Source organism: Aulostomus chinensis, chromosome 17, assembly GCF_037954235.1.
Source record: "Aulostomus chinensis isolate RoL2024-O1b breed Wild chromosome 17, RoL_Achi_v1.0, whole genome shotgun sequence".
Lineage (NCBI taxonomy): Eukaryota > Metazoa > Chordata > Actinopteri > Syngnathiformes > Aulostomidae > Aulostomus > Aulostomus chinensis.
In genome coordinates, this window is record NC_141336.1 from 24,629,710 (window position 1) to 24,648,771 (window position 19,062).

The 19,062-nt window shown below is 45.7% G+C and overlaps 1 protein-coding gene across 2 annotated transcripts in view; it reads left to right on the top strand.

The window, feature by feature from the left end:
• babam2 (BRISC and BRCA1 A complex member 2) overlaps nucleotides 1-19,062 on the top strand; it is a 69,796-nt gene that overhangs the window by 33,727 nt on the left and 17,007 nt on the right. For both annotated transcript variants that reach the window (XM_086182185.1, XM_086182186.1), the window contains exon 7: nucleotides 13,209-13,318. In XM_086182185.1, coding sequence (XP_086038311.1) covers nucleotides 13,209-13,318 — 110 coding nt within the window. The remainder of the gene's footprint in view (nucleotides 1-13,208; nucleotides 13,319-19,062) is intronic.

Sequence of the window (19,062 nt, forward strand, 5' to 3'; positions counted from 1 at the left end):
AAGAGAGGACGTAATGTGGTAGGCGTGGAGGCATAAACCCTTGTTGCTAGGTTACCTAGCTGGCTGCCTATACCACAGTAGTGTAGCTGAACTGATAAAAGTTTCCACTAGAAACCGCTGATAACGCTATCTTTGAATTTCTGGGGTAACTGTTACGTCTGCATTGCTGTTTTTATTTTTCTCAAGAGTACCGAGTACATTTGCAGCCGTTTAAAATGTCTTTTGTCTTGTTTGCCTCTCCTTGTTTTTATTCTGTTGTACGTCGACCTTCGGCGCTGTGAAAGGTGCCTGTCGATCATTTTTGTGGGGACAAATGCCATCCTGTACCATCACGTGAGAGAAGACCGTCCGCTCTACTGCGACATCTCCAAAATTCAGCAACTCACACTAAATAATCTACGTGCAAGAGGTGAATGACATTTTAATTCAGAAAGAACTGTGCCAGTGTTAATGTTGGCTGTCTTGGCGTAGCGTGTTGGCGTGCTAGCCTTTAATTAGTTTCTGTCATGGTTAAAATGTAAGTGTGATTATGTCAACTGAGTATGAATGTACACATCCAGCCTGACACACACCTGGTCCATTGACGGCGTGTAGCGTGATGGCGGCGAGGGTCGGGGCGGTCAGTGATGATTATAATCAACTGGAGCAGGGACACAAATGCTACCGCTCATCTTTTTATTCATGCGTTTTCTTTTCACTCCAGCCGCATGTTGTTTTTAGAACGTGCCAAGAAGTACAGAAGAGTCCTGTCAGCGTCCAGTGTGCTCGCGGTGGCACGAGGTGAAGGAACCAGCTCACAGAGCAACGGAGGGCTCACCATGCTAGCTCAGACATCCAGAGCGAATCCAGCAGATGCGTACATCCACATCAACAGCACTGCAGTAGTAGTAGTAGTACTTGTACCACTGGTAGGGAAGCGTGTCCAGACAGAAGTAGAAGCTGATGGAAACTGTGTGTCTGCCGATCACCCCTCAGCTCTGCTCCACACACATTTTGAGCGTTTAATGAATGAGTTCATCGTTGATTTGATTTTGTAACCCGAACTGAAGATTTCCCCGAAGGTTCAGCAGGTTTAACCTCTTATCTGCATCGCTATTTTGCAGGAAAAAGTCGGGCCGTTAATAATAATTCATTACAATAAATCTCAGTTTGTGTTCCAGATTTCACAGCAGTTAATCAACAAGTTACTGCAACGCATCCATCTGGAGGTGGAGTATCACCGAGCAGACGAGCTAACCAACAGAGAAATAATACATGTTTTCATTAAACCTTGTATTTTCCGCCACCCTCCGTCCATCCTTGCACTTCTGCCTGCCTGGCAGCGGCCCGCCTCCTACCTCGCTATTTAATGTTTCACTATGAAGCTATGAAAATGAAAATATGTGCAGTACGTTCTGAAGGACATGTTCCTTCTCTGCTGTCACTCTGAAAGTAAATGGTCCCTGCATCTGTCATTGTGTGAGTTTCAATTCATTTCACTGAAGAGAAGTAAATATTTTCCAAGGGAGAAAAGATGGGGAAAAAAAACCAAGCCTCATGGATGTTTTTCATTAACTTCACAAAACTAAACGGAACAATGATATGAAAGACACAAGAATGACTTATTTAAAGCCGTGGTCTTTGTCAGCAGAGCTTTCTGATGTCACCTGACAGATGAATGACCTTAGCTATCTGCAGCCCATCTGAAGAGCGGGCGCATACATGTTTCGTCCCACATGTATGAAGAGGGCAGCTGATGGAACATGAGAAAGCGCTCCAAGCGCGACGATTGCTTTCACTTTGCCGTGTTTCCTGTTGCCGTCACAATAGATGAAGCACGTATGAGATGCACGATAGCGGTCGACGGTCTGGAGTCGGCAGCCGCTCACATTTGTACCACTTCTCCCACCGGTTCTTGGAATTCAGTACCAGAACTTTTTTTTTGTGTTTTTTTTCTGATCTTACCGTTGATGACATAAATACTGCAGCCGCCACTCGTGTGTGTCATCAAGAACCTGGTCATGTGTCTCCGCTGGATCATCTGGTGTGTCAATTCTTATCCTAAATCTGTCTTGGTGTCTGCAGGCTTCAACCCTTTTATTTGGTTAAGATTGTGAATTCCTCGCATGTGTTAGCCGATCATTGGTGAGGTGGTTAGGTTGCGATCTGTTTAGCGTGTTGATGTTCTCACCTTTGTCAGCGCGCTTCCGCTGACCCATCACTCACGGCAGCACATCCGAGCGCAGCATTGACAGACATGCTGTCACAAAGGTCGTGCCCTGTGGTGGCGGAGTCAGGCGTTTTCCATCATTCCATGTTATGACACATGACTAGTGGCACCGGAACCTCGCCACATGATGAGGTGCTAAGCAACAACGTGAGCTTCTTGACCTTTTTGTCAACCGTGTCCTCTTTCTTTTCACGGCACCGTCGTCATTCAAGTCTGCATTTTCTTCTTCTCTTCCCTGTTGTTTTCTTTTTCCTCCTTTTCAGTTTAACTCCTATCAGGCCGTGACACAGTGAGCCAGTAACCTTCATCAGAGACCCTTGGTGATGTCACACGTGTGCCTATTTAGCTTTGCTGTGTTGCATCACAAGGAGGTGTGGAGTGACTAACGGCTGCAAAGCCTCTGATGCTACTGGATTGATCGTTGTGTGCTCATGATTAACAACATATTCCTCCCTGAGTCACCTCTGGCTTCATGATGTCACAGGCAGCGTACACACAGTGTGTCTCATCCTGGTGGCGATGACACTTGAGGCCATTTGTTTGGATTGGATTTTAAGAAGCTTTTAGTCTAGTTTTGCTTTCTGTGCGCTGTAATTTCAGTGAGATGAAGTTGCAGTGATTTACAATCATCACAATCGACATTTCTCCATCGAGCACTTTTCAGACACACGTTACCAGGTGCCTCACATGTAATGAAACAATAAGCAAGCGTTTAAGAAGATACATAAAATGGAGAAAGTAATGAAACGCAGATAATACGCGTGATTGATTTTGCCCCAAAGGAACTTCTGCGTCTGGAGATGTTACAGTTGCTGTTGAAACACCTTTGACAAACATTTAACCCCGAGAAATCGGACCCACCATCACTGGAAAATCAATTCAAAATAATGATTGTGGTCTTGAAGGTTTTTCCGATTCGCGTTTTATTATTATTAATTCATGGTTTTTATTTTTTGCTAATTTTCTGGTAACCTTGTTGCTAATTTGCCTTCAAATTCACTTCACATTTTAAAAAGGAATCAGGTGGAAATTCTGCGGGTGAAGTACCAAGGCGAACTGAAAGCTTTCGTGAGATTAGCAACAAAAAAATAGGTAAAACAAGGTACAAGGAACTGATTTGAGTAAAATGTGAAAATAAACATTCCTTGCTTTTGGGCCCCTGTGAGGACCCGTACTTTGAGAACCTCTGTTCTAGCACACTTGCAGAACAATTCCACATTTACCTGTGAAAACAAAATACTCCTGCTTTAATGACATTCTTTACATCCATATTTTTTTGCGTGTGTGTGTGTGTGTGTGTGTGTGTGTGTGTGGATGAAGCACTCATCTTCTATATCAGGAGCTGATGAAATGTCACAAGCCTTTCAGGAGACATTGCCACCTCTTGAAGTGAGGAAGATTATTTGAGGAGGTGAAGGAGAGCACCTCAGCATCCTCTGAGGAGTAAGAGACTTAAAATATCTCTCAGCCTAAGGATGGAAAGCTCAAATCTACTCCCTAATGCTCCTTGACCCCAATATGACTCCACGATAGCAAAGGTCATGCCCTCCTCCCGTCTCCCTCCGGGACTCTGTTCTACCCCTCTCCCACCATCACCACCCACACCGTGTCTCCCATCGAAGATTCCCAGCTACCTGCTTGTACCCCCTGCAGAGCATCAGAGGTTTCCCGCCTGACAGTCTCAGGAGAACACACACCCCCACCCCTCCTCCTCCTCCTCCTCCTCCTCCTCTTCCTCCGTTCCCCCACACTTCTCTACGCCTCCATGGAATTACTTCCATCTGGCCTACTTTCCGCCCTCGCTGTATGTCAAGTTGTACTCTATCTATATGTTGTTTTCTCTGAAACACCTCCAAAAGCTCTTCCTAATCCTTTGTTGTTTTTTTCCTCATTGTAAACCTGCTGTTATTGGTCTGTACTCCCGATTCTTCCCTCTGTAGCGCTTTTATTGACGTATCGATGGCTTCTGGGTGATGTTGCCTCCCTGCATATGTCGGCGCTCATTTGTGTGCGTTGATGTTGGCTTGCCGAGAACCTCTAAAGCCTCACAACGTAAGAGAAAAGAGTCTGAGAACCCAAGTGTGGCAAAAAACAAAAAGAAATTCATTTGGTTGAGCCACACAAATGATTTGTGTCTCTTTTAACCAAAGTTGTGTTTCACTGCTTCTAAGTGTAGCAACTGAATTGTATCAGCACTGCAGAGGATCAGTTGAACTCAAATCATGTGGTTCCATATTTCAGTACCCAGAACAAATGCGTGAGTGAGACCCTGAGACGTCCCTCCTGCAACAAGTCCAGTCTGAACACAGGGAGAAAAGTGTGGCTACTCTGTAGAAGACCGTGCAGACGATGCGCTCCGCAGTATTTGAGATGTAGTTGTGAAGCCGGCACGAGGCAGCAGCTCTGACTGGAGGAAACACCTGGTCAAACACAAATATTTCGAAGAGCTGAAAAGATTACACTCCCTGAGTTGCTGATGGAAGCAGCGTACCTGGAAATTTAGAGGATTGGATTCATTTTTTCCCACTTAAATTACATTTGTTTGTCATAAATTAAGTACCAAAACAAGTACCAAAATTTTGCAGTAGAGGTACCAGTACTGATTTAATGTGACTACACCCAGGCTTGATTAACTGTGAATACTTCTACGAAGCTGCCATTATTAGCTGTCTGTAGTAATGCATATCAAACTAATATTTAGGGCTGTGCAATAAAATTGAAGAAGCCATCAATTACAGTACTTCTTTCACAATACTCTGCCGACATGGTGAGCTCCTTGCCAGTAAGCAGCCCTGATAATGTCGCGAGCAGCTTTGATCAACTCGATCTCCATGAAGTCGCAAATGTGTGCAGCAGAGGATGATTTTCAGTTTGACAAACGCTCGTGGAAGAGATGGCAAATTGCACAATAAATGCTACGTTTGATGAGCCTCACCAGGGCTCAAGGCTGAAGTGAGCACTGTTGGCATTTGTCCGTGGTTTGCTGTGTTTGGCCGGCTCCTTCTACGCGTAGACACACGCCCATGGAAACCTTCATTTTTGTCATGAGCTAAATTATTCGTGTCAGTTCGGGCCTTTGGTTCACAGTGGTTGAGGACCAATGTCCCGTCACACTCGAATCCAGGCAGCATTGGTTGAAAAGAGCAGAATCGTCTCATTAATGGTGCATTGGGACAAAAACGCCCTCCAACACTGTAAGTGAAGCAATATTAATGCAATTACAATTATCGCCCCACAAAATGCCACAAAGACCAAACCAGTGCATGAAGCCTTCTGCTCAAAGTGTTTTCAAATTAAACTTTGAGCAGTGAGTGCAAATGGCTTTTTCATATCAGCTGTCCAAAGTGAGACGATAAAATGGCTGAAGAAACGGCGCGTTTCAAAACATCTTTGAAAGCTGGGATGAAAATCCAGGGAAGCTGAGCGTGATTCTCCCTCTGTCAGCTGTACAAGTCACCTGCCACTTGACGTGCGTCGCTCCGTATCGCGTCATCGTCAACGTACAACCACCACCCAATAAGTTCTTAAAAAAGACACGCAAAGACGTGCCCGAGTCCCCCTCGTGGCTAGAAGCCCATGAATCAAACACTTTGAGTCCACACAGACGCGCCACAGTCAGACGTCATGACCGTGACACGCTATCAGTGCCACACGGCAGCGACGCCTGGCCGTAGTCACACAAACGACTCCTGTTTCAGTGAGATATGAGCGGCTGGCTCAAGTGAGCCATTGACACATCGGCACTATCATCAAATGTGATAAAATACTTCAAGCTCTATAGAGGGAAGAGAATCTGAGGAGAGAGGGTGTGTGTGTGTGTGTGTGTGTGTGAAGCTGACATTGCATTTGAAGCAGTTATCGTGATTTTATCTGCACCGATCAATTTTTTTTTTAACCTTTTTTAACACTATGGGCATTTTCTTTTTTTGAGATTTCCACTGTATTCACTGGAAGGCTTACATAGACTGTGTTTTTTTCGAAGTAGCTGATAAATATCTGTTTCCGATGTGTTTGCTTTATGGAAGAGTGAGTTATCAGCTGGTTCCTTTCCAGTTCACTAACAGCTTTACACAATAATTCAGTCTCCTTTCCAAGGAATACATGTTTCAGTAAAGAGTGTGGGTTTTTGGGGTGGAGTCACAATTAGTCAAGGCTTGTGCAAAACACTGCACTTGTAACTCCTGCTTTTTCTGTCTCCATGATATTGGATCAGGCTGACTTATTTAATGCTTTGGTATTGAAGGAACCTGGCCATGTAACCAGTGTCGTGTTTCAGTCAGAGATTTTCCACTGTGACAGTCTGGCCTTCATCGGATTCGGTTCCTTCATGATTGTAGATTAAATGATGGCCTGCATTTGTTCCACTGTGTGTTTGTAACTGTTGAGAGTTTATTGCAGTTTCTAATCAAATGATCTATGCGGGCAGGAGACACCTCAGACAGCCTGGTGGCATTGATGAACTTTGCTATTTTCTGAAAACCGATCCTGAATAGATTATCTTTTGATGCCGCACCTACGGCATCAAGACATGTGCACGTGAGACCAAGAGGAACAGACGCGCGCGCACGAGCATGTTCTTGTTTTTCAAAGAACAAACGCACCACGCACACAAGGCTTTTTTTTTTACTGTGGCTACAGGGAAGTGTTGAGGTGTGTTCTGGTCCTGCTCTGCCGTCATGATTCCAGGTGGAGCTGTGTGTGCTCTGTAATCTCTCGCTTATTGTACTCATGACAGAATTAAGCCCTGGCGCTGGGTACAGCTATGCGGGGACAGAGAGCTGCCTGGTTAATCATCCACCAAACTTTTCTCACCTCAGCGTGAAGTTTAAAGCATGAAAAACAGCAGGCCGGAGACCAGAAAGGGCAGATATTTGAGAAGAGGGCGTTAGGTCCTCATGGACATGCACGCCATTTGGGTTGTGGTGACCTGTACTTGCGACCGGATGTTCTGTATTTTGAGGTGGAAGGAGCGAGATCATCATGGCCCCTGGAGTCCATCGCAGCCCAACTCATCCCCTCCCCACAAGCAGCAGCAGCGCCGCCATCATTAGGGATAAGACGCTCAGCTCTCGTTCTCAATCAGAACATTTCATGTCATGCAACTAGACATTTTGGCAGCTGCCACCTTGACCTTGTGCTTCTTGCCCTTTGGGTGTGATGGCGTAAGTCTCTGTCGAATCTATGAGAGGGCTGACACAAACACATATCGCAGTATGTCAGACAAGTGTTATTCACTGTACTGGTCCGTGCTGTGAACACTGCTCTCAACACTGGAAAAATACCATTTTAGTTTTGTTGAATGAAATAAAGAAGTTGAGAGGGAAGACTTTTAGTTGATTATTTTTAGCTCTCCAGATGAGAGCACCTTTCTGAGACTTCAGCAGCAAAACGGTACGCGTGGATGGATGTTGAACAGAAGCACATTGCAAATTAGTTTCATCACCAGTGTTTGTTACATTGGAGATGGTGCTCAGCCTTACAAGTGCAGACCTTCAAATGGAAATATTACTAATCAACTTTCTTCAAGTTATCTCCCGTGGTTTGACTTGGACATTACGGAGGATGTGACCGGATCTGGAAGGACACTCTTCTCACTCTTGTACTCTTGTAGCGCTCTAATCTCAACACTATGAAGCACAAAGAGACATTTCACTTGATTTCTGATGCGGTCCGCTTACATACACAGCATCGTTTGTGTTAGAAGCCTATTTTGTATGATAGAGAAAACCCGTTCAGAAGTCCCTGACATTCCGTCATGCTGACTTATTTCAAGTTTCAGGGCAAATTTCTGGGCCTCTATATTGGATCTGGACATCCAAACAGGTGCAGATGCACTTTCCTTTTTACAAATCCTGTGTCCTCACCATCCTTCTCTGCCCGGCTGCCCATGACCAACCTCTCTCGCCTGATTAATTGCAGTATATACCTTAAACGTTAGGTGATACCCTGATCGAGACAGGAAGCACATCACAATACCTGGGTTACAGCTGCTGAGCAATTCTGATCATAGTTTGCAGCACACGGTTTTCTTTGCAGGCGTGAGGCAGTGTTCTAGCATATGTACGGGGGCACTCAGAGCTCGCCTAGAAGCTGGACACGTCCTTGCACAACAACCCTGCTGTCAGTCAAGCTGCCCCATTACATTGGGCATGACATTTAAAGTTGGGCGAAGAAGGCGGACAAAGTGCCCTCACCTCCTCCGTACTAGGCCTGCAGTCGAGCCCCTGTGTGGCGATTGTGGATGAGTGTGTTAGTGTGTGTTGTGACTTTAGCCAGACTTGGTCTGGCATAAGGACAGCTGTCACATCTCCAACCTGTCACATGCGACACAGAGGAGATGCCAGAGGCCGGGGCATCAGGAGACACAAGGACGGACACAAGGAAAAGGGTCTGTGCATTTGTGTGTGTGTGTGTGTGTGTGTGTGTGTGTGTGTGTGTGTGTGTTCATGAAGCCATGTGTCTAAAAGAGTAAGGACCATGGAGGATGTGGGGTGGTGGCCACGTGAAGGGGTTTGACCTGGAGGCACCCTCTAACCTTGATGTCCACACATACTAGTACACTATTCACCCTCTTCCTTAAATCCAGTCCTTGAGTGGTTGAGTCACATTTTCCGGGGGCATGTAGTAAATACTGCGTTAACGTCCATCCGCCACCCCTGCAGGACGCCCTCCTTGTCTTGCAATCCTCTGACGGAGGCCATTTCAGTGCTCATTACTCCCCAATGAAGAGGTCTCTTCATTAAGGTCCCGCCTGTGGCCTGTGGAGCCGAGGCTTTTTTTTTTTAATGTTCTATTTGTGCTTTACATAAGCAAGCAGCAGTTGCCCTCCAGTGTATTTGCTTAAAAGGGCTTAAGATGTGTTTTTGTGTGTAGAGACACATTAAAAGCAGTTTTGGGGGGTTTATATCGTGATGGGCGGCATCATTATGAGGAGCTCCTCTGTTTTAGTTCAAGCTATGGTTACAAGGCAGGCGGGCTAAAAGGTCAGCTTTTGTTCTCATTAGGATATCTTTTCACAAGCTCTCTAGGGAGAAATGATCATGAGAATGTCTTCAGATGCCTCTAAATAACCACAAGGGTAGCATGCTGCATGTTCTATGAGGAAAAGTATGTGTCAAAGAAATCATCGTCGTTGTCCCACTACACGTTAATTTACATTCCAATAAAGAAGCGTAAAAACTGTCCAGGAAAGAGCATGACATCCCACACAACCTCAGAGATAAATACTGCTTTTTGTTCTACCGGCAAAAATCATGTAAATACATGCAAATGTTTATTTTTTTCCCCGAATCCCAAGGATAGTTATTAAAGACCACAGCGTCTCTGCGGGCAGCCGTGCTCGCTGTTGTTTGCACGTTTCAGAGCTGTGCAGGTCTTCCTGCCACCGCAGAAAGACCCAACAGAAGGACAACTGAACCTGCCGCACGCCATAATAGCACAGCCGCTCATTCATCAGACAATTCAGAACTCTGGATGAGCAGTTGTTGAGAAAATCGAAGGATGGAGCCACAAACTCATATACTAGATTCCTTCCTTTGTTCGAGAGACGTGCAAGGGCAGCCTGAATAGTTGGGACTTTCTCTATTAACATTTCCAGTGATTTTTTTTTTTTTCAAATGGCTGTAGAAAGGACTGATGTTCCTTGTGTAGACATTTTGTGCAGTAAACCTGTTGCAGTGTTGAGTCAGGCTGCCGTCTACCTTAACGCTTAAAATGCAGTTTTCCTCAAAACTCAAAGACCAAGTGGAGGCAAGGATCCTGTTGACCTCACTAATATTGGCCCCAAAAAACAAAGTCATTGTTGTTCATTTGATACAAAGGTAAAAACCCTGAAGGACACTACCAGGGACCCAAATAGTCCTTTCAAACTGAACGCCGTAATTTGTCAGATTTACGTTTATTCTGTGTAAGTGGACGGCCCTGGATTAGAAAGACAGCTCCAACAAGTAGGAGACAAATGAACAGGGGGAGCAAATGAATGTCTTATTGCACCGTTTGTGAGCGGTTCATTCAAACAAGCTTTGAGTCGCGTCAACGAAGCCACAATGGCAACACAACAAATACTTCAATACAACCACAACAACAATTCAAACTTAATCATGCGGAATGTATAAATGAACATTCGGCAACGCTCAGATTCAGCATTCAGAGAGCTGGTCGTCCGCCTCCTCAGACGTGAAAGCAGAGCGTTGCTGCTGCTCTGTTTTATCGTTTGAGTGCAGTCCTTTGACTTAACAGAGTGTGTGTCCGTTTGTGTGCGTGTTCCACGTATGGATGTGTTACAGTATGTTGCTAAATCTTCACATTTGGTCCGAGAAATGCATTGTTGCATGTCATTGCAGACGCTGCTGCTCTTCGTCTTTTACTTAATCTTCATTAAACCGCTTGAAAACAACAGCAAGTTCAGGTTCTAACTTCCGTAGTCTAAATCAGGGGGGGTCGGTGTTTGGGGCAGGGAAGAACTACAGCTATGAGTGTGAATTTGGATGTTTTATTTGTAGCGTGTTTGTTTCCACCTGAGCTTTAGGGGAAGGAGAAGGGGAGGAAAGGGGTGAGAGAGTCGGGCTTCATGCGCGTGTTGTCTGTCCATTTCTGGGAGCCCTCCAACTCTGGGACTGTTGTTCAAATGAGGAATTGTGCATCGTGTTGCAGGTGGAGGTGATTTCCAGCAATTAACACGAACATCAGCGCGTCAAGACATCGCAGCTGCTTGGTGTTTGGCATCGTGCCTCCGTCTGAAAAGGGTTAAACCATCATGTTGTTCACCAAGAATGAGCTGGACACAAGTGCTGCAGCCTGGTACGCTCACAACTCAGGCACAGCGAATGTATTTTATAGGAGAAAACTGGCAGGAGAGTGTTTCCCATTTTTATTTGATATTATTAGTAATCGGATTTAAGATGCTTTAAATACAAAGTTCTGCTCAACAAGCCGCAGACATTTACGGCACAGCAGATTCATCAGAAACAGCCGTAGCTAAAAGTTAAAGGGTTAGTTTTTGCTTGTTCATTTCACTGATGCAATATGACTTGTGACAGCTCTTCGCTGTCTGCTGGGACGAGATGAGTCTGATTCATTCCACAAAAAGGCTCTCCCTTCAACAGCGCCCTTGGTCTGAGCCAATTGTAGGATGGTCCACTGAAGCCTGTACTGAGCTGCCCCATGTTCCTCTTCTGGCCCTCTCACCTTCCTGTTAGTTCTCATCCATCTGTTTACTCTGTCCCAGTCGAAAGGAGGCATCCATTAAATCACCTTTAAAGACGAGAACGGGACATGACAGCTACAAACTGGAGCAAAACAATCTTTTCCCAAACCCCACGCCCACCGCAGCCCCGCTTCTCCATGCCTCTTCCTGTCTGTCCCATATCGTCAGCGGCAGGAGCTGCGAGCGCTGCTGCGAGACACAGAGCAGTTCTTGTTTACTGATGCAGACTATATTGATGTGAGCTGATTCCATCAGGCGACACTTTTGGATGCCACACACCCTGCCATCTTTCACTGCCTCCTTTCCTCTCCTTATGTCTTTACCCCCAGTGTATCCGCCACGACAAGGCAGACTGTGAGCGGAGCTGCAGACTTCATTTTTGTGCTACAGGATAAACCAATTCCTTCTCTTTCCAGCCCATATTACATTGTTAGACTCTCATCTAAAGCTATTAATAGCTGCCACCTGGGGCTGCAACTATCGAACGCTTTGATTCTGATTCAGTTAGAAGGTTTTTGTTGTTGAGATCATTAGATTACATGCAAATAAATTAATTCTACTCCGCTGTAAATGTTCACTGAAGGAATTTCCCTCTCCGCCTACTCAGTGGTCAGTTTGGTTGTGTGATCAGCAGACCAAAGCGTCTCTAATTAGTTAATAGGCCCTAGCACGTTGGGCGCCGCCTCACTGTAAACTGGTCGCACTGTGCCTCTGTCCATCATGTATGGTGGTTAGAGTTCCTCTCACCGTGGCGGGGAGCAATTATAACAAATGGATGAGTTCAAACCATCTGTAAGACATTTGATTAACGCTGCGGAGCCTTTGTTGCGGGAGAGAGAGCCCAGAATATTTGATGTGGAATTGCACTAATGACAGTGGCGGAGACGTAGCCATGCTCTAGGAAATGCATCCCGGAATGAGGAATTAGAACCGAGGAGAGGACCGAGGAGGGTTGTAGCGCGCAGCTCCGGGTGGCCTCTGCATCCATCTCACACATGATTTGATTGGTGCTCGCAGTCATCAGCTCAGCCTCATGTTGCAGCTGTTGAGGCTAATGTGGCATGAAACAAAACAGATGTTTCTTCTGGTGTCTTTCCTCTTCTCCTCTCTAAAACCTTCAATATTTTGGGATTTGCACACTTGGGGTCCTATTAAAGCGACCAAGAGGTCTCAGACACACGGGGGGCATGTGCAGTCCTGCCAGATCAGTTCAGTGATTAATATTCTGGGTATGAAATCTGGAACAAGGCACGAAGGGGATATTGTAGTCCACATTGATCTTCTTCCCTCTATTTCCAACTGTACACATCCACATCCACACAGGTTTTTCAGACCCAGGTAAACTTGCTGATAAAAGCAAATTGATGCGTTGGCAATTCCGGATGCATCATGTTCCAAATCACAAACACAGTCAGTTTGTAGTTGGGATCACAAAATGACACAGAAGTTTCCAGTGGAGGCGACAGGAGTTCCTACCTCCATGTGTGTTGCTGTTCGTGGAGCTCAGACCGTTAGCCGTTGGTGGGTCCGGAAGCTGGCCTGCAAATAACCACGTTCATCCGGGTTGAGTGTCCCCGTCGGTGCCAGGTGCACCTGCATGGACTGTAGTCCAGGTAATGGGTCCATGGATCTGACCGTGGAACCATTTTTGGCACCTGTATGCTTGCTGGAGACTGAATCTAAGTTCCGTTTCTTAGTAAGGAGCCCTGACAGGAACGTTGCTGATCCCTCACCACGTCTCACTGGTCGGTACTGATGGAGCGTCCCCTTACTGATAATCTTCCCACTTCTCAGGACACGGTGCTGGACCCTGGCGAGGATGTGGCCCTTCTCTCGGTGAGCTTCGAGGATGCCGAAGCGACTCAAGTCTTCCCTAAACTCTACCTGTCACCGAGCATCGAGCAGTGAGTACACCAGTCCTTCGCTTGTGCATTCACCATCTGAGTCAACAGAGAAATCCTGATTTGAGGGAGGTTATGAATGAAAATGTGAAAAATGATTCATCAAGAAATGTTTGTTTCCTAAGAAACCTGTGAAAAGTCCCAGTAGATAAAGTAGCACAAACCTTGAATTAACCACCCAGGTTCATTTCCATCACACGCTAAATCTGTTCGTGGACATATTCACCTTCAACAAGGCTCCTTCCTCTCAGGTAGAGCAAGTTTGTTCCAGTAAGTCACCACGAGGAGATAATCTAGGGGTCAGCTGAAGGTGACGTGGCTCCGCTTACTACTGAGGATGCGAGATGGAGTTGACGGATTAGCGTGAATATGTTGGGAAATTAGGGATTCGTTATGTCATCATGAATAACCCCACTTCCCAGTCTGGACTCGTCAGTCTGTTCCTCAAAAACAATAAAGGAAGAACAAAAAAAAAAATAAGGGATGGATGACACACAGCGTCTGAGCTTGAGATGACTGGATGTCTGCAGACGTGTGTGTGTCTGTGTCTGTGTCTGTGTCTGTGTGTATTCCCTCTGTTCAAATCCGTTTTTTGTCTTGGTGGATTTAGTTTGTACGTATGTGTTCGTCAGTTTAGACTTGAGTTGTCTGTCACATGATGGGTGTGTGTGTTTGGATTAATATGTGATTATGTGTGTCTGTGTGTTTTTTAATCACGTTTTCATGTGTTTGTTGTGTGCATCAATGTTTGAATACTCACTGCTCTCAACATAACTTCTGTGTCTCAGTAAGTGTAGATGAGAGAGAGTTTGTGTGTGTGTGTGTGTGTGTGTGTGTGTGTGTGTGTGTGTGTGTGTGTGTGTGTGTGTGTGTGCGCATGCAGGCGTGTGTGTGCGTGCATGTGTGTGTGTGTGTGAGCGCCAGGTATGGGCCCACTCTGACCTCAGGGCCCCATGGTCTAGGCTTTCGTGCTCGGAATAATCTGATGTTTATTTACAAGCACACGCCCCGTCGCACCAGGTTAACAGACCTCTGCCCCCCACACACACACCCCCACCTCTCTACAGCGCCACCACAACACGCTCTCTCTCTCTCTCTCTCTCATGTTCCCTTTTCACCCTCATCTTCCTCCGCGCAATAATCAAATGCTTCCTCTGTCTCTGGACGTTTTCATCCCACTTTTGCACATTATGTCCTTCTTTTTGCAGTGTGTCCACTTATCTTTCACTCTACAGCCCCTAAGAACAGACACTTTGGTGCCTCTCCTGTCCAATGTGTTGAGATTAATTTATATTTATTCGGGGATTGCTAAAAAAAAGAGAGAGAGAGAGAGAGAGCCTAATTACGACACTACCCAAAACAAAGGTCATCTACCTCCAGCTTGTCCTACTTATTCATGTTACACATGTTAAAGTCCTATCTAATTGCTAATTTTGCAGCGCTTCATTACCTGCATCCACCAGACAGGACTAACATCGATGTCACGCAACCTCCAGAATTCATATATAGGCTTTTGATATGGTTTCAAAGCAAAAACCTTTAATGAATTCATTTAATATTCATTCATTTTCTTAGCTCCTCCCTTGTCTGCATGTAGGAGTCCTGTGTATTGCCAAATTTTAGCATTATTCTGCAAAGAGCATCCACTCAGTTCGAGAGGCTTTCATCAAGAGTGCTGTCATGGTATTGAATTTTCAGGCTGATGTGCAGGTGTGTGTGTGTGTGTGTGTGTGTGTGTGTGTGTGTGTCAGCCTGAGAGAGACTGACCTCACACAGGCACCAGCGTTTGCAGTGGTTTCAGAGGCTCTGTTGCTCTGCTAGTTGCATGAGGAGAACAGACAGAAGGAGGCTGAAGGCTGTGGGGTCAAGAGCAGGAAGTGGGAAGCGGTGGCGCCCAGGTTAACGGTGGAGAGGCAAAGGGTTGGATAAATGAGAAAAGGCTATAACACAAACTCTGTCTCTCTCAGTCTAAAAATGCTCGTCTTCCATGGTGCCAATCTCTCATTTGCCACCCTTCTCCAGCTCAGTGTTGCCTCTTTTGTCTTCAGACATTTGCACATATGCATATCAAGGCCGGTGCATGAATATACGCCGCTGCATGCTTTTGTGCACCTTTTTTGTCAGCTGTGTGGGAGTGTGTTAATTCATGACTTGGGGCGAAAAAATGTATGTCTCCTTCACCGTTGTTTCAAGACAAATGTTTGAATGCGTGTGCGAGATCGTGCATGACTGCATTTGCGTTGTACCCATTGTGGTTGCTCCTTAATTTAGCATGTGAATGTGTGTGAGCCAGCCTTTTACCATGTTTATGCAGATCTGTTGGCCTGCTTGTGCTCCTGCGTGTCCTGACTGACCCTTGTTAGTCTTCGTTCTTGTGAAGCTGCCCATTATGTCTACACCGGCTCCAGTGAAGAGGAAAACCCATTTGTCTGCAGTGTGCTGTCACATTTCTCTGTTTTGCTGGCAAGCATTTGATAGACAGCGACATTCTGCATTAACCCCGGCTACTGCTTCACATAATGGGAAAATAAGATTCACATCAAAGCAGCTTTGGGAATTGTTTAAATCAGTTTTATTTTGGTTTGAAATGCTGAGTCTAGCTGCTGCGTTCACTAGTCTCAGCTTTGGCTTTGACATCATGATTGCTGGCATTTTAGAAACTGGCCCCAGCCCCTGAACCTGAATTTTTCTAGTCCTCAAAAAAAGAGGCTCAGGGTCTAGAATGACGCTCTGCCCTGGTTGGAACTCCCGTTAGCCAGCCAGTTGCTGCGAATGACACAATGTGGATGAAAGAAACAAAACTATTATGGCGTTGAAGAGGTGGTGTGAACGGATAGAAATGATGTCGCGACTGACGCTCTTTGGAGAAGACACCCAGGATTATGATGATGATGATGTCTCGTGTTCTTTCTGCTGGATCTTAGAGAAAAGTTTCAAATAAAATCAATAAAAGACCGCGTCAAGATTTCTTTTCTCCTGGTTCTTTCTCTCTTTCTGATCGTGAACCTTTAATACAAACCACGCACCTGTTCTCTGGATCAAACTCCACTTTTGAAAAACAAAGCAAGAGATTCACCGCAAATCTGGAATAAAACATTGGTAGCGTTCTTAGCTCAGAAGCAGCGGGGCGTGCTGATGCTAGCTGGACCCGTTAGAAGGGAATGCCAGCTAAATTAGGGTCTGGTTCTTGGTGCTGGTGGGTCGTTCAGGTTGAGGTTTGTCGCTTCCCGGACGTCTGCAGGGATTCAACATGAGACGTGAGATCCAGCAAGGGGGACATTTATTGTTGATATTGCAGTTGTTCAGCTTCCTCCCAGTGCGGTTCTCACTAGCCAGCGGTGACTGACTGGTTCCCTCTTCAGCAGCGCGCGTCTCAGAAGGCCTGGTAGATGGACTTAGAAGGACTGAGTGATGGAGGGACTTGGAATGTAACTCAGTCTGAGTGTCAGACTCACCATCGCGGCTTCATGTAGTCCAAATATTTATTTGGTTTCCTTTTGTCCATTCATCCTCCACACTCCTTCCCTTGCTTCCTTATCCCCTCCCCTGCTCTCCGGCCTGTCTGTCTTTTTTTTTTTTTTTTTTTTTACTTAATTCATTTTCCAGTTTTTAACTCTTGTCTCCTCGCTCTTATCTCTCCAACAACTCCCCTCTGTTTTCACATGTCTGCTGCCTGTCTCCTCTCTCCCTCTCTTTCTCTCTCTCGCTCTCCGTCTCTCCGTTTTCTATCACTCGCTCTCCTCTGCTGATCCCTCTGGCTGATCCTCAAAGGGAAGCGAGAGAGTGAGTGGGACTTAAAAGAGAGAGAAGCGCTGTGCTCTACCCAGCAAGGTCATCGCTCGCTCGACTGAAACACAGAGAAGAAAAACACCACCACACACATTCAACACACCGGAGAGGAGAGCTTTTCCCTCTCCTTTTCTCCTTCCTCCACCTCTCTACTCTTCTCCCATCACTCCTGAGTTGTTTGATATCTCACTTTTATTTTCCTTCAGCAGGGGCTCAAATCTAAGAGCTCTGAACAAAAACTCATAAGCCCCCTGAGCTACAGTGTTATACCTCTATTTCTATTCCCGCTCCCTCTCTCTTTCTTGCTCTCTCTGTATCTTTTTCTTCCCCTGTCTTCAAACGGAGCATCACTGTAATGTTTTCCTGCCTTACAGAGAAGCATGAGGGAAAAAAAAAAACATGTTGAAATACCCCGACAGACACCCACATTTTTACCAATAATGTAAAGCGTATGCAGACCGATGCATCGACTGCCGTCTTTGATGGGACTACCCTGCCATGTGGGCTTCTTTTTCTGGAGAAAATATTGATTGTGAAAAGTCAAAACTCTAATTCTGTAGGCTTAGACTTTCACCTGTTTAAGATTCAGCCCTCGTTATATAATGTTGTACAGCCGGCCGAGAAGAAGATGTATTTTGAAAACCACGATAATCACCTGAGTGGATCTATGCGGACAAGCTGTGTGGTTGGTAAATAGATGGAGACGTTTAAGGAATGTGCAGGGAAAAAAAATGTTCTCTGTGGAGGGTAGAATTTGTTCTTGAGATAAATCTGATCAAAGATGGTGGCTGCGTCATGAGCCGGGTTCCACATCCATGTTTTAGCTGTGCTGTGTTGATGTTTGTGGGAAGATGAGCCTGAGCAGAAGGGTCCCGTTGATGCTTGGAGCTCCTTCGTCAATTTGATTGTGTGCGTTGCTACTTTTCCTCACTTGTCGTACGTGGGGGTGTCAAACATGTCACTAAACAACACATTTGTGTTTTCTAGATGATCGCAATGAATGAATATATACAGACTTTAAACAAACCAAAGGAAAAAACCTCATTAAATGAGTACAGAAACACAACAAATGCTTCTGCACAGACGCCCTGCTTGGTTCAATTAAGCAGGAAGCCTTGGATCACGCTGTGCAGTCGCTGGAAGAAAAGAGGACAATATGGATGGGACGTTTGTAGAAGCTTTGCTGTTGGGACCCAAAGGCTGGAGCTTCTGTCACAAAGCTGCTCAACTGGCTGGCGTTTCGTGATCTACGGATCGATGGAAAGATTCTTCAATAGGTTCAGTGTTTTGGTGCAGAGCACAAATTTGATTCCAGTCCATTGACAATCAGATGGAGAGGTTGCCGTTCTGGAAGCAGACCCTCCCCACGGTTTGAAGCCTCACTCACGGCGGCCATCAGCTGGAGCACATAAATGCAGCGCCAAGCTTTGGACAAACTTCCCTCGCTGAGGTGGAAACAGGAGAGAAACCCGGGAGGAAAATGCAGGTCGCTCAGTCAAGTACTTGACTTGTTCAGTCGGAGGTTGGGCCTCTGCAAGTCGTTAGGGGTGTTCAGATTCATCACTTTGACCCTGCGATGAAACCTCTCTGCTGGGTACAGGCAAAGACGATGACACAAGGATTTGATGTGAACATCATATTGGAGGTATACATCCACAGACAACATACTTCACCTGACTTGTATTTCTTTAAATAAGAGCTGAGCTTATTGGCGGTAGAATCAAAACTTTTTCCTTTGAAATTTCCTCTCTCGTGTTTTGAAACGATAATTGCAGAGTTGCGCTCTGGTACTGAACAGAACGTGCTGTCCTGCTGTGACATCACAGTGAAAACATGCCGGGCCGCGACATCTACGGAAGCAGAGATTTATCAGTTCTCTCACGTATCAGAACTCGGGGACTCGACTGCCGGTCTGGTATTGAGTGTGATGATATATTTCTGCATCGATTTTTATCACA